Source organism: Melozone crissalis, unplaced genomic scaffold (assembly GCF_028551555.1).
Source record: "Melozone crissalis strain CALT ecotype California unplaced genomic scaffold, PUWL_Pcris_2 ptg000061l_1, whole genome shotgun sequence".
Classification (NCBI taxonomy): Eukaryota; Metazoa; Chordata; class Aves; order Passeriformes; family Passerellidae; genus Melozone; species Melozone crissalis.
In genome coordinates, this window is record NW_026535839.1 from 18,182,944 (window position 1) to 18,196,954 (window position 14,011).

The following is a 14,011-nucleotide window of genomic DNA, read 5'->3' on the forward strand; positions in this document are numbered from 1 at the left end:
AAATCAGGAATTGTTCAGGTTGGAGAAGGCCTTTCTGGGAAAGGGTCTGTGGCATATGCCATGTGAGGAGCAGCTGAGGGGGCTGGGAAGGGGCTGGAGCCCCAGGAGGGGCTGAGGGAGCTGGGCAGGGGCTCAGCCTGGAGCAAAGGAGGCTCAGGGGGCCCTTGTGGCTCTGCACAGCTCCTGACAGGAGGGGACAGCCGGGGGGGTCGGGCTGTGCTCCAGGAACAGGGACAGGAGCAGAGGGAACGGCCTCAGGCTGGGCCAGGGCAGGCTCAGGGTGGATTTTATGGAAAATTTCTTCACGGAAAGGTGGTGGCATTGGAACAGACTGCCCAGGGCAGGGGTGGAGTACCCATCCCTGGAGGGATTTAAAAGCCATATGGATGTGGCACTTAGGAACAGGGGCTAGTGGTGGCCTTGGCAGGGCTGGGGGAACAGCTGGACTTGATCATCTTGGAGGGCTTTGTACAATGAAATTCCTTTTGTTAACATCAATATTTGGTGACTAGTGTAAAACACATAAGGACATTTTAGTTGGGTTTTAAAGAAAGAAACCAACAGAGAGAGAAGAGATGATTTTTTTTTTTGGTAGAGAATCTCTCTGAGGGGTTGTGTTCATATCACAAACATTCACTTTATTACATTTTATGGAATGGACTTCAAATGCCAGTATATACAAGCCAACACTTCATTATTGGAGTTTGTGTTTATCCACTTGCCATTGTCAGCCTGTTCCCCTCTGTCTTCTTGCGCTGCTCTTTGTTAAAGTGATGATTTATGAATATGTGGGTTAGACCTCTCAAAGTACAGTGTGGTGAAGTGGTTCAATAAAAAGTTATTAAAGTAAAAAAAATCTATAGTCTCATGTGCTCTGTTCACCTTCTCTAGGAACCCCCAAGAAGAGATCCTTAAGCTAAGCAAACACTGCATGCTGAGGCTCTAACACAAGCTACAAACTGAGAGGCCTCCCCCAGCCAGAGCTCTGCTGAGTGGAGCCACTGCAGGCAGTCCCAACTCTGCCCACAGACCTGCAGCATTGCCCCCTCTCAGGGATGAAAGCAGCACAGACCAAAAAAGGCTGCCAGGTGGGGGAGTCTGCCATAAAACGTTCATTTTACAAACAGCAAATAAAGACTTCCAGTATTCTTAAGCTACACAGTACCAAATAGCATTTGGTTTTTTAATGTAACTGTGTGGCCGCATTTCATTTATCTTTAAAAGAAAACTTTGGCTTCTGCTGATTGCAGGATAAATAAAGCTGACTTCAGGTAGTTTCCAGAGCCCGCATAGAATATGATTTTTCTCAAAAAAGTAACAGTGTTTCAGCCTAAAAGTGAAAGTGAGAGAGTGAAAGGGTGATTTAGACTAGCCTGCCCCAAACCCATGCACGTTCCACACCCAGCAGCACTGCTGGCTTGCCACAGCTGCACAGCCATGTAAAGGAGGGGATGACAAATGGCTGCTTGTGCCTGTGGCTGCCAATGAGTGAGAGCTGCTTGCAGCAGTGAAGGCCGAAGGAAGCATTCTCCAGGACAGAAAATAATTTGTGAGGAAGACATGGAAAGTGGTAGAATCTGTTCATGTGCAGTGCAGCAGGAAGAGTATAAGAGATGGGTTTCAAAATTATTTTGTTGCCTCTATTTCATGTTCCCAAATCTCTGAAAGAGTGCAGCTCAACAAACAACAACCTTCCATCTGTCTCAGGGATGGAGAACTTCAGCAAGTGAGGGTTACCTCAGTGGGTTACAGGCTAAAAGCAGTGAGGCACCACTGTGCAGTACTGAATCACCATCCTGGCCCTGCACCACCCAGGACAAAGCAGCACCATGCACAGAAGCATCCCACTGTGCTGCACTGCACTGAGCTCCTGCTGCTGCCTCAGGGCTCTCACTGCAACAGAGCAGCTATTGAGGAGGCAATCACAGTCCCTCTGTTCTCTCTGGCAAACAAAGAAAAACAGTCATGATCCTATTCATCCTCTGGGACATCTCATCTTGAAGGTTCCAACCTGCTCCAAGCTACCAAAATAATTCTGCCACCTGTAGTGCTCTGCACTGCCAGTGCAGTCCTGCACACCCATCTCCAGCCAGGTGAGGTGTGGTCTGAAATGCAGCTGTGAGCAGAAGAGCCCAGCACAGCCACAGCTGAAGAGCTGCTGTCAGAGTCAGTGCTGCTGATGCATGCACACCTCACACACTTCTGCTGGGTACCTCAGGAAACACAAAGAAGCTTTTTGTCCACATTGAATTTACTGAGGTTAGGTACCCGGATGCCCACTGGCACGATTCCTTTCCTGCTGAAGTAGGAGAATGAAGCAACTAATTTCTACTAAAAATATAGATAATAAGCCCAGTAAAACACATTGACCACCATGAAAAACAAAGGGAAAAGCAATCTGGAGTAGTGGTCCACATTGCCAGGGTTCTGAATTGTGAAATAACCAATGATCCTGTGCATTTTGTTCCTCAAGACACATTTGATTTTCTCATGATTTTTCATGGTCAAGTCACTGCAGTTAACATTATCACTGGAAATCTCAATGCTTGTGAAGCTGATTTTTTGTTTATAGCTGGTGATGGAATTTTTGAGGATGTTGGTGATGTTAACTTCTTCCATTTCTTCAGTCACTTCATTTGCAGGCCCCTAGGAAACAAGAGTGGACAGTTTTAAGGTCCGTCTTCTCCTGCAGAGGAGGAAGACCATAAGGATAAAGACATAAGAATACAGCTTCATATGTGGTCAACCCAATACTCAAACACAACCTTCAGCTGCTGCCTAATCCTAGGAGGGCCTGAGGTCCAAGGGATGCCTGTTTCCACCACTGTATTTATTTCTAGAGATATTTTCAGATCCTTGAGCAAGTTTTACTCTGGGTAATCCAACATCCATCTCCTACAGGATATCCATCTCTTCCTGTCTACACAGTAGCTTAATGGCCGGGAACTCAGTATTGCAGTGGGAAACCTCCTTTCTCCTAACAGGATTTGGGCCCTTGATGACAACTGGACTACAGTCATACCTGATTATTTAATTTCTCACACTAAAGTTGGGCCCTTGAACAACTCACTCTCACAGTCCCCACGGAACACTGTGGGACAGATGTTTGGAAGCGTCTTCTGGGAAAGGAGGAAGAAGGGTTCAGTTTTCCTCTGGCAGAGGGAAGTACCTCCCTTATTGGAGTTATTTGATAGAGAGTGAAGAGTTGTGTTACACTGGCTCTTCTCTGAGTGCATTTGAAAGGAGCAGTGATGCTTCCTGCTCACCTGAGCTCAGCTCAGGGCTGTGGACCCAATCCAGTGCCTGGCCCAAGGGCCTTTCTGGACGTGATCCTGTGAGCCCAACAGGACTGCCAGCTAAGGCTGCTGCTCACAAGTCTGCCAGAGACACAGCATTCCTGTGCTATTCATGTATTTGTTACACACAAAAGTTTAGATTTAGTGCCCATTAGGAGAAGCATTGCTGATGTATCCATAGCAAGAAGACCTCGTGTCTTGTTCACTGAATGGAGAACTAATTGTTGCCAGTCCAAGACCACTGGCCTCATTAAGGTACCTTGGGCCTTACCTCTTTTGGTACTTTAGCTGCACATTTCTGTGAGGAGCTGTAGTGAGCCACTGCATATTCCACAAGGGCACCAAAGATGAAGCTGAAGCAGATGCCAAGATAAACGTCAATGGCCTTAATGAAACAGTTGGTTTTTGAAAGTGAACTTCGTGAGCCGATCATCAGAGTTGTCATAGAAAGCACTGTTGTAACTCCTTGGAAACAGAGAGACACTTTTCTTGTGGACACTTTGAAGAAGTCTTGGCCTACCCTTCTGTTCATGTCATTGCTCTCCTTTCCTGGCCAGTTAAAGCACATCACTTCTTACCAAATCCAAATCATCCATCATAGCAACTGAAATAGTAGCATTCACTAGCTTCACACAGGCTCTCCCTGCCTTTGGGAGCTTGGCTCCAACAGGCAGTTGGCTCTCTTGTTTTTCATGCTTTCAGTAAAGAAATCCCTCCATCCTGCTTTCTCCAGAGCACACCACCTGTGCCCTGTCCTCTACTCTGCAATGGATCTCCTGAGAGCTTCAGCCACACGCAGCCCTGCAGGTGGGCACGTGTCCCTGCCACAGCATCTCCTCCACACCAACCCAGCTCTGCCCCAAAGAGCAGCAGAGGCTAGCAGACCATTTATCCCTGAGCAGGTAGCTCAAGAAAAGTGCCATCTACCCAGCCTTCAAAGGCTCCTCTGTCTACTTAAACCTTCTCCCTTCTTCAGGCAAGAACTCACCAATGCAGGTTCTTGCAGGCACTGAGTCCAGTGTGATCCAAAAAGAAACCCAGGACAACATGACAAGCAGAGTGGAGGGCACATAGGTCTCCAATATGAAGTAAAGGACATTTCTTCTCAGTTCAAACTGTAATATCAGTCGTGGGTAACTGCCTGTTTATGAAAGAACAGACTTGGTGAATGTGAGGTTCCCAAGGACCCCCAAAGTAAAACTGGGACAGCCCAGCTGATGGAGCTCAGCAGAGCTTATGCAGGTAACACACCTGACACGGGAGGACACACACAGCACTGACAAAGAGGCATCTGAACAACCCTATCTGAACAGCAGATGCCTTGCCAAGGGTTCCTGCCCCTGAGCATGACAGGAATGTCACAGCAGGGCCTCAGCTCCCAGCAGAGCAGGGCTGATGATCTCACCTGCCCTTTCACACCCAGCACAGCACCTTCCCCAACACCTGCTCTGAAGGGCACTGCCAGGCTCAGCCTTACCTGATGGCTGAAAAACAGACAAAACATTGTCTCTTGATGTCAGCAGGCTCGGGCTCACATCCCAAAGCACCCCTGTGCCTTATCATCACAGAGAATCAGACTCACATTTTCATTAGTGATTTGTGATAATGGTATATTTTTGAGCTCTCAATCTTTTAAAAACCAATTTGTTGTAAATACTGACATAGGGGTTCTGAGGCTGGAACAGTACTGTTTTCAGGATGTATTTCTGTTCTATAAACAACAACCCCCTTTGAAGTGTAGAAACAAAGTCCATGTTGTTCATGGCTGTGTATGCAACAAAACAACAAAACACTGTTATTTTTAAAACCGTGTCATTCTAAGGAAGTCTTGCCCCCTTTCATACTATCTGTAATTGGAGAAAAGAGTATTTTACACTGATAATGAAAAAGACATCAAATTCTGATCTACAAAAATATGTTATTCCATCGTGATAGAATTGTAATTTACAAACAAATGTATATTTTAACAATTAATTTTACTCCTAGCTACTGTAAACATTGCTTTCCACAGTACCTATACACTGCATACCTGGATAGAAGGGATAGAGTTTCTTCAGGTATGTGTGGAGGAAAATAGGAAGAAGGAAAAAAATAAATTAAAATCCATCAAATGAATACAGTATATTTTAAACTTCCGCCTTTCTGTGGATTTCCATCTTACAGAATATCCTGACTGCAGCTAATAGGATGACACCACCTTTCAGTTCATCTCTTTTTGTGAGATTAAAATCTGCTAAAGGCTTTATTGGTTCAGGACTGAGTCAAACGATCCTGGCCCACAGAAGGAGAGGAGATGGGAGGGGGAATACCCAAGAGCTTTCAGTGCTTTTTGCTCTCCCACCTTTACCTGTCTCCTGCTGTGACCTGGAGACCAGGGTGTGGTAGCGCTGCACCGTGTACTGGGAGAGCCGCAGCTTCTCCAGGCCGTGCACGGAGCTGTTCCCCCTCAGCCAGGTGAAGGTGACATCGTTCTCATCGTAGCCCCCTGAGGAGAACACAGACGCTGTGTGACTGCTGAGGCCAGGAGAGCCCAGCTGTGCCCTGCCCTGCCTCCTGTGGGGAGCAGAGCCCTGATCCTGGCACTGCGCACTGGACAGAGGCCCCTGAGCTGTGTCTGACCACGCGGGGACATCGGCTGGGCCTCCTTCACTGCCCTTGGTCTGCTGCTCCACATGTGGACAGCAACACACCCCTCTGGGAATGACACACAACGTGCAAGGCTGCTCAGAGCCTGCTGCAGTTGTTTACATGGGCTGTTCATGTTTTCAAAAATAATCCATTGCTGTCATACACAGCTTGATTACATACAATGGGACATTAGTACTGCCGTGGTTAACCCTCAAACACAGACACTCTCTCTCTGGTGTCTGAGAGGAGAACAGGAGAAACACAGTGGTTAAGAAAGAGAATTCAGATCTCACTGAGCCCCTTACCACAGAGCAGAAGCACATTTCACTGAGTCATCTATTCAAGTGCTTCAAAACATCAGAAAATGCATTTTCAGTCAGTCAGGAGCTTACAGCTGAGACTGCTCTGTGGTTATGAACCAGGCTCCTCTGACTGGGTACACATTGTCCAGGAAACCTGCTCATAAAACCAACCTTTTCTACACATCATTCCTCATATCCTCATAGGCATTAAGTTACTGAGGACAAATAAATGCACACAACATTTAGGTAACACCAAATTCCTGCCTCAAAGCAGTGGGACTCCATATATGCAATCTGAGTGTGTACCTCCAGGGATGACATAACCTCACGTTAGACTGAGGGATACCTCAGTCTGAGGGGTAAATCTTGTACTGAGTTGCCAGCCTGCCATTCCCTTCAAAAATTTGACTTAATTTAGGAAACAAGTCCATCAGTTCCACTGATTTAATTCTTTTATTAAGAGCCCTTCTTTGAGACCATGAGTAGGGACACTGTGATTCTGATAATAAACCATTTGTCCTGGTAGAAGGAATCAGATGAAGTTGCAGCTCTATTTACATCTAATTGTGTTTTCTTATTAGACACAAATTACCAGAGCTTGGGCGTGATGAACTCCTAAATTAGGTGTCCAGAGCATGAATCCCTGAGTAGCATCCTAAGCATGTGACTTTTCAAAGTTCCTAAGTGGTTTTATAAATCGTGGTTAATCAGGAAAATTTTATAAGTGATAGATTGTTGTTAATTCATCTGGCATATATTTAAATAGCATTATTTCTGGGCACTTATCCTAATGAAATCTCCAGTGGGCAATATGTATGTAATTTCATTGGAATTATACAGCAACTGAGCATGATGTAGGACCCAATCAGTTTTAAACCAGGACTAAACATGCTCCACTTTAGCAGAAGAGGCCAATCATTATTATTTCAGCAGCTATTCCTTGTAATAAAGTTAACCGTGGTGAACTAATATGATTTTAATGTGAAAATAATATGTTCTTCCCTAGATGCTTTATGCTGCAACCCCAGAAGTTAAAAATCTGGTCTTTTCCATGCTGAGATGGTGGAAGTTTGGTTTTGTGTCGTGCAGCAGGAGCTGCATGCTCATCACAGGTCTGGAGCAGCAGCACTGCACTGGCTGAGCTTTGGGACAGCAACCCTGCAGTGGCACACATTGCCTTGGAGTCTTTCTCAGCCAGCATTGCCTTAGGTGAGCTTGTAATCTGAGAGCAGAACTCTCTGATAATTCCTCTTCTTGAGATTTCTCAGTCTGACACTCTTCTGTTGACAAGGGTCCCATCCTCTGTATCCCCTCCCTAGTGGGGGGCAGGTATCACAGACCTGGGTTTGGCCCTGATTTCAGCTCAGGAGTTTGAGAGCCACATTCAACTCTAATTCTAGTGAGAACCACCCTTCCCCATGCCCTTTTACAGTGGGGATTTCGGGGCTGCAACAGGTATTAGCTACCTAAAGATGTGAGAATTTTTCCTTCTTGTACTCTGTCACAGGCACTTACCTTGCAAGTTAGTTTGGAAGAAGCTGTGTGTTCAAAAGAATCTGAATTTTGAAAACCAGCCAACATTACTTCATCCTTTCTGTGCAAGATTTAATTATCCACACTTTAATAAATATTCTTTATTACCACTTTTTTTGCATAGATTGCACAGTGACAGGAATTTTCCGGGCTGTGGATCACAACATAAACTTTTGAAGAAAGATGACACAGAAGTTGTTTTCTTTTGGACATTATAATTTGCAGGAACAAAACTCTACTCCAGAGAGCCACCGTGCTTAATCCAAATATTCAAGATGTGTAGTTACTTATGAATAAAAAAATTTAGAGTTTTCTAGAACATTGTACTTACAGCTTTCTAGCTGCAGCCGGCATGTTTGGGTGTCCATAGGGTATTTTGACAGGTCCATGTTACAGGCAACAGTAGTAGTGATTCTGTAGGGAGACAAAGAATCTGAAAATTGCAATAAAAGCATGTTTTACACAGCAAACTGGATCACAAAGCTCTGCTCTGTCAGTTAGATTATTTGGACCTATATATGAAGAGAACCCTCAAGAACAATCACTGAGAACCCTGAACAATTAACTGAGAACCCTCAAGAACAATCGCTCTCTGCAGCCACCCCAATGAAAATGTAGCCCAAGGAGGAATTTTGCTTTGATCTGGTGGGATATAGAGTGCAGAGTCACATTTTTTTCCCCATTGCTACAATTTGCTCATCTTAAGGAGTCAGTACTTGTGACTTGAGGTGCAGTGACTAACTGCACACGTACTCTGCCTTTCTCTGATGTGGAGGGAGGTGAGTTTTGCTCTGCAGATGAGGTAACTGGGACTCAGTTAATGCAAGCTAAGGAGAGCACTGTAGGAATTGCTAACTCAAGTGCTGGGTGCCTTCCTGCAGTTCATGGACAAATACACTTCTTGGTAAAAAACCAGAAGTCATCACTGGAAAAGCAAATGGTTTCCCACTATCAGTTGAACTTTAACTTTGTGATGTCCTACTTCCATTCCTCCCGTGCCCCCATCTGGCTGGATTTTTCCTCAGTGACACCTAAACTCATGAGCTTTCTGAGCAGGCCTCAGGATACAGCATATACCGTGATGGGAGACCCTGATCCTTGACTGGCATTTCTGGAAGCCAGAACAGGGGGAAATGCATCAGCAGAGAATGCTCACAGCTGACTTGTTGACCCCAAACCCATGACCTGTGACAGCTGGTACCTGCTCCTGTCCAGGGCAATTCTGGAAATCTATTCTAAGCCAGCAGCAGCAAAACTGGAGGTCTCTGTACCTTAAGGCATACAAGACAGTGCCATTAGAGAACAGCCTGACGAGGCGGTTGCCCACGGTGACGTCGTGCAGGAAAGACCTTTTTGACTCCACAATGTAGGTGTCTGGCACCCAGAGCAGCTCCACCAGGCGAGCATCCAGCGTGAAGCTCCTGTTGCCGTGGAAGACCAGCCGTGGGTCCGTCCAGTGCTGCCGCAGGGAGATGGTGGCTGTGAAATCCTGCGGAACAGAGCAGAGCCTGGCACGTGTGTCCAGGCACCTGCACAGCACAGCTGGACACACCAGTGTGTGACAGGGCACAGAACACATCCTTATTCAACCTAGCACAGCCAGGCTTCAAGCTTCACTTTTGTCACAGTTTCATTCACTCTGTAATATTTCTAATACATTTCCACTCTAAGGTGTGGAACTTGAGGACTAAAGATTATAATTACAGTACTTTATGTTTTTAATGGGCAGTTTTTATAACTGATGCCTTTGTGCCCATTTTGCAGAGAACAGATAGGAAGCACACACTTGAGGCCACGCCACAAGCCATTGACATTACAGATCAGTCATTGCCTAGAGCTAGGAAACTCCACACGTACTATAAATCTGGTCATCAAGGCACTTTGGGGAAAAAAGGAAAGTGAATCCAACCTGTTATGTCAGGGACATCTTAAAAACACCCGAAACAAGTCAAAAAAGAAAACTTGTGTCTTCTATTTTAATAGGAATTTTGAATCTAAGAACACTGGGATTAACTTGAGTCTGGCCTGCCCCCGAGCAGCACCACTTGGCTCTGAAGCTGATGCTTTGCTGAGCCTTCTGGACACCACTGGCACTGCTGGACTATTCAACTTCCTTCTCACAAGGGATGCCACACAGGATTGATTTTTTCTATTTCCATGGGGTCTGATTTCCAGAAGGTGCTGAGTTTTTGACCAGTAGGACTTTTGGAACCACTTCTTTTTTCTTGTAAGCTCACATTACTATGGCATCTACACAGTTGTCTTAGGGTGATGTTAAGATGTTTGTATTCCTAATTGTCTGCTCTGTTTATGCTGGATATTAAGTTCTGCACCTTTAAAACTGCTTCTGAAAGTGAAGCAGGGGAAAAGAAGTGTGCAGTTTGTTTTCAGAAACTGCACTTGCTCCCCCACATTCCTTCTCACAGACTGTGCTGTCTGCAGCACAGACAGTGGGACAGAGCTCTCCTTTGCTTTTAGTTAGTTTTTAGCTAGCAGAGGCAGAGAAGTTCCCTGAACTGTGTTTTTCATTCTTTTTCTTGGAACTGTTTGAACCCGCTCTAGACTGAAAACCCAGAAAAACACCAGGAGCTCATGCCTGTGGCCCACTGGATCCAGGACACGGCATTCCAGCATGGGAGGGACTGATAACAGACTGATGAGCCAAGCTACAGCCCATGAAAAGGACTTTCTGAATTTGCCATCTCTTCAGAACAACAAGAGGTTTTATTGTTTAATATTATTATTTTTTAATGCTTGTGTATACTTTGCTTGGTAAATAACCAGGTTTTTCCATTTCTCTCCAAGGAAATATTTTCGTGAACCGGTTGAGGGAGCAGCCACTTGAATCTGCTTTCTAGAGGAACCCTTTTGGGAGTTTCCTCCCAAATTTGCCCTAAACCAGGACAATAGTCTGCAGTCATAAATGAGCTCTGTTTTCATCCCACTGCTGAAAGTGGTCAAGAGCCCCCAACAGCAAAGCAGTTTCAAAATGACCATTTCTGTGCTGGACACACAGGAATACACGTGAAGTCTTTCAGGCATATCTCAATCTTATCTTATAAAATAAAAGTGTTTTTTCACTTACCATGTCAGTCTCAGATATACTAGAAATACTTGCAATGTCCAGACTCATTGCAATTTGTACAGGCTCTCCTGCAGAGGGAATGAAATGCTTCAGCAGAGAGAAGGGAAGTGTGGAGGGCACAGTGAAGCCACTCAGGAGGCTGTGCAGGGTGGGCACTGTCCCAGCCTCACTCACTGGCACTAAAACTGCAGAGGCCCGGAGGGTCACACACAGTTTCAGAGCATTAGGCTCACAAATTCTATGATCTGAAATGCAGTTGCCACTGTTAGGGAGGTGGAGTTCTGTGTTTGGGGGTGGTAGCAGAGGGCAAATACCCATTAACACTGGCTGCAGAGCTCAGAGTTTAGATCAGCAGCATTCCAGTGGCATTTGCCATCGGACAGGCAGCCAGGGCCACTTTGTCCCTTGATCCCAGCCCGCGCCGGGCACGGAGCGGCCAGGCCAGGAACCTCTGCACAGAGCGCTTCCCACAGCTCAGGGGGTGCTGGGCAGCCCCGGCTCCTGGCGAGGAGGCACCGAGAGGAGAGCAGGTCCCGGTTCCCGAGAACCGGCGCTCCTGAAACGCGGAGCAGCCGCGGCCTCGGCCCGGCCCAGCTCCCGCCGAGACAGGGCCGCGAACCGAGAGCCGCCAGCGCCGCGAGCCACCGCCAGAGGGCAGCACCGGCCGGGACACGGGGAAGGGGGACAGGGAGATACAGGGACAAAGGGACACAGGGACAGGGGGACAGGGGGACACAGGGACAGGGGGACAGGGGGACAGGGGACAGGGGGACAGGGGTACAGGGGGACACAGGGACAGGGGGCCAGGGAGATACAGGGACAAAGGGACACGGGGACAGGGGGACAGGGAGATACAGGGACAAAGGGACAGGGAGATACAGGGACAAAGGGACACGGGGACAGGGGGACAGGGAGATACAGGGACAAAGGGACAGGGAGATACAGGGACAAAGGGACACAGGGACAGGGGGACACAGGGGACACAGGGGGAAGGGGGACCTGGGGATACGGGGCACGGGGACAAAGGGACACGGGGACAAAGGGAGACACAGGGACATGGGGACACAGAGACACGGGGACCCCACGGCAGGCCGGGCTCCGCCGATGCCGAGCGCAGCTCGACCGTTTCCAGCACAGCCCCTCTGCCTGCGGGACAGCAGAGCGGGGCCTTTCCTGCTGGAACTGCTGAAATTGCTGCTCATCACAGGAGTCACAGCGAGGAACCACCAATGCACACCATTTCTGAAACTCTTTCCAGGTGGTTTTGGCTTTGATTGTTTGTTTTAACGGGTTCATAAATTTATCTCGTTTGCAGAAGATGTGTATTTCTGAAAGCAGCTGTTGTTCACGTGTCTGTTCAGACTCAAACCCACTGCATTTACTGAGCACAGGACACGACTGTGAGGCCTCGGCTCCAGGGGAGGTCACACCAGAGTCCTGGCTGGATTTGTTTGACATTTGCTGCAGATGCAGTGGATCTCTGCTCTGTTGTAGAGAAGCATCTGCTCACTGGTGTCACAGGATTTAGAGGAGTTTTTCTAATCCTGCATCAGGTCAGCCATTCTAGGCAGAGCACAATGGTAAATTCTGTATTGTCTCAGACACTTATTACCATGGCCAGAGAAAGGAAGCAGCTCAGGGCTGCCAGTAGCAGCAGGTCAGTCTACAATGGGAAATATCCATAGCATTGTGAAAGCTGATGGGAAATTTTTCTGCCAAGTGAGGTTTCATTAATGGTTCAGGCACAAAATAAAAATTAATAAAAAATAAAAATGGTCATTGCTGTTTTTAAAACTTTCAATGATACTTTTTAGGTTCTGAATGTCATTCTGAGAAACCTGTTCCTCTGTGTGATGACAGCACTAACCTGGAAGGTGGGAGACCTGATACCCAAATTGCTCAATAGCCTCAGATAAGTTCCTAAATTCTTGCCTGCTCCCAACTCCCCAGAGTCTCACTAGGGTTTGAAACAGATTTGTGTTGCAGTGTGAGGTGAAAGCATGTGTCAAAAGTCAATAATCAAGGCAAGAAGAATGGCTTTGTTCCTCTAGAGCTACCTAAATAGCTATAATAGCTGTACGTGACCAAAAGCAAAGCAGAAAATCACAAGGGTCAGGCTCTAAACAAAGGCTTTTATAGTTAGAGCAGAATTTAGTTATTTAGTCAGGTCTTTCATAGAGATGTTAAAGTTTGTAAATTCCCTGTTCTTCACCTCACAGCTGGACCTGAACCCAAGCCCCACACATACCTGCACCAGCTATTCAAGACAGCAGTGGCTGCAGAGAAAGGAGGGCAGCCTGGGACACCAACTAATTTAAAAGAAACACAACCTTTGAAACTGCAGCAAGGTCAAAGCCTGCTCTCCCCTCCACATGAGCATTACAGACCGATTTTAAATGCTCCCCTGTGTGGAGCCAACATACCACCAAAGTAGGGCCGCAGGTATTTGTTGTACCCCATGGTGAGGTTCTCAAATCCAGGGAGGGACGTGGTGCCCCTGCCATGCAAGCTGGATCCATGACCCAGAGAGCTCCTGGGGACACAAACACCAACTGTTACAGGCCGGGCTGGGCACATCTGGCGTGCAGCTGCAGCTGCTTCCAGCTTGTGCTCAAACAAACAAACAAACAAACAATCAAACAGTATAAAATAGTTATTAAAACCAAGTAGATAATTGAAATTACAAGCATTTGCTCACATTGCTGTCCCGGCTGAAAAATTAGCACCTTCAAGAGGTGGGAAAATGGCAAATTGCCTCAGCTGATAGCTACAGGTTGCACACACAGTATCTTAAGAATGTTCTGTTCAAACAGAAAAATCAAACAAGATCTGTAGATCACAAGCCTGAGAAAAAAATCCCAACCTCCCCTTCCCACTCCTTCTTGTACAGTCTATTTAAGGAATATTATTTTCTTTTTTCCTCCCATTTATGACAACCTGAGACAAATCTTGCAGCCCAACAGCTCTTCCTCTCTAATCTCTAGTCCCCTAAATAAGCTTCATCCTCATAACATGTGAGTGTCAGCTTCTACAGCTGCTGTCAGGAATAATACTGGAGGGGACAGGTGGAGGACTGTGCACTTCACAGACACCCCCTCAGCTCTGTGGGCAGTGCTGCTCCAGCTGCTGGCTATCCTGAGGCTATCCTATCTAGATTACAATGTCAA

General features: G+C 46.7%; 1 protein-coding gene across 1 annotated transcript; it reads right to left on the minus strand.

The window, feature by feature from the left end:
- Positions 1 to 706: 706 nt before the first annotated feature.
- LOC128944563 (gamma-aminobutyric acid receptor subunit pi-like) lies at positions 707 to 13,534 on the minus strand. The gene is given in 9 exon segments (XM_054287876.1): positions 707 to 2,646; positions 3,568 to 3,761; positions 4,285 to 4,437; positions 5,644 to 5,781; positions 8,091 to 8,173; positions 9,031 to 9,248; positions 10,845 to 10,912; positions 13,268 to 13,478; positions 13,481 to 13,534. Coding segments are annotated over 9 exon segments (1,434 nt in total). The 3' UTR covers positions 707 to 2,331.
- Between the last annotated feature and the right edge of the window lie 477 nt (positions 13,535 to 14,011).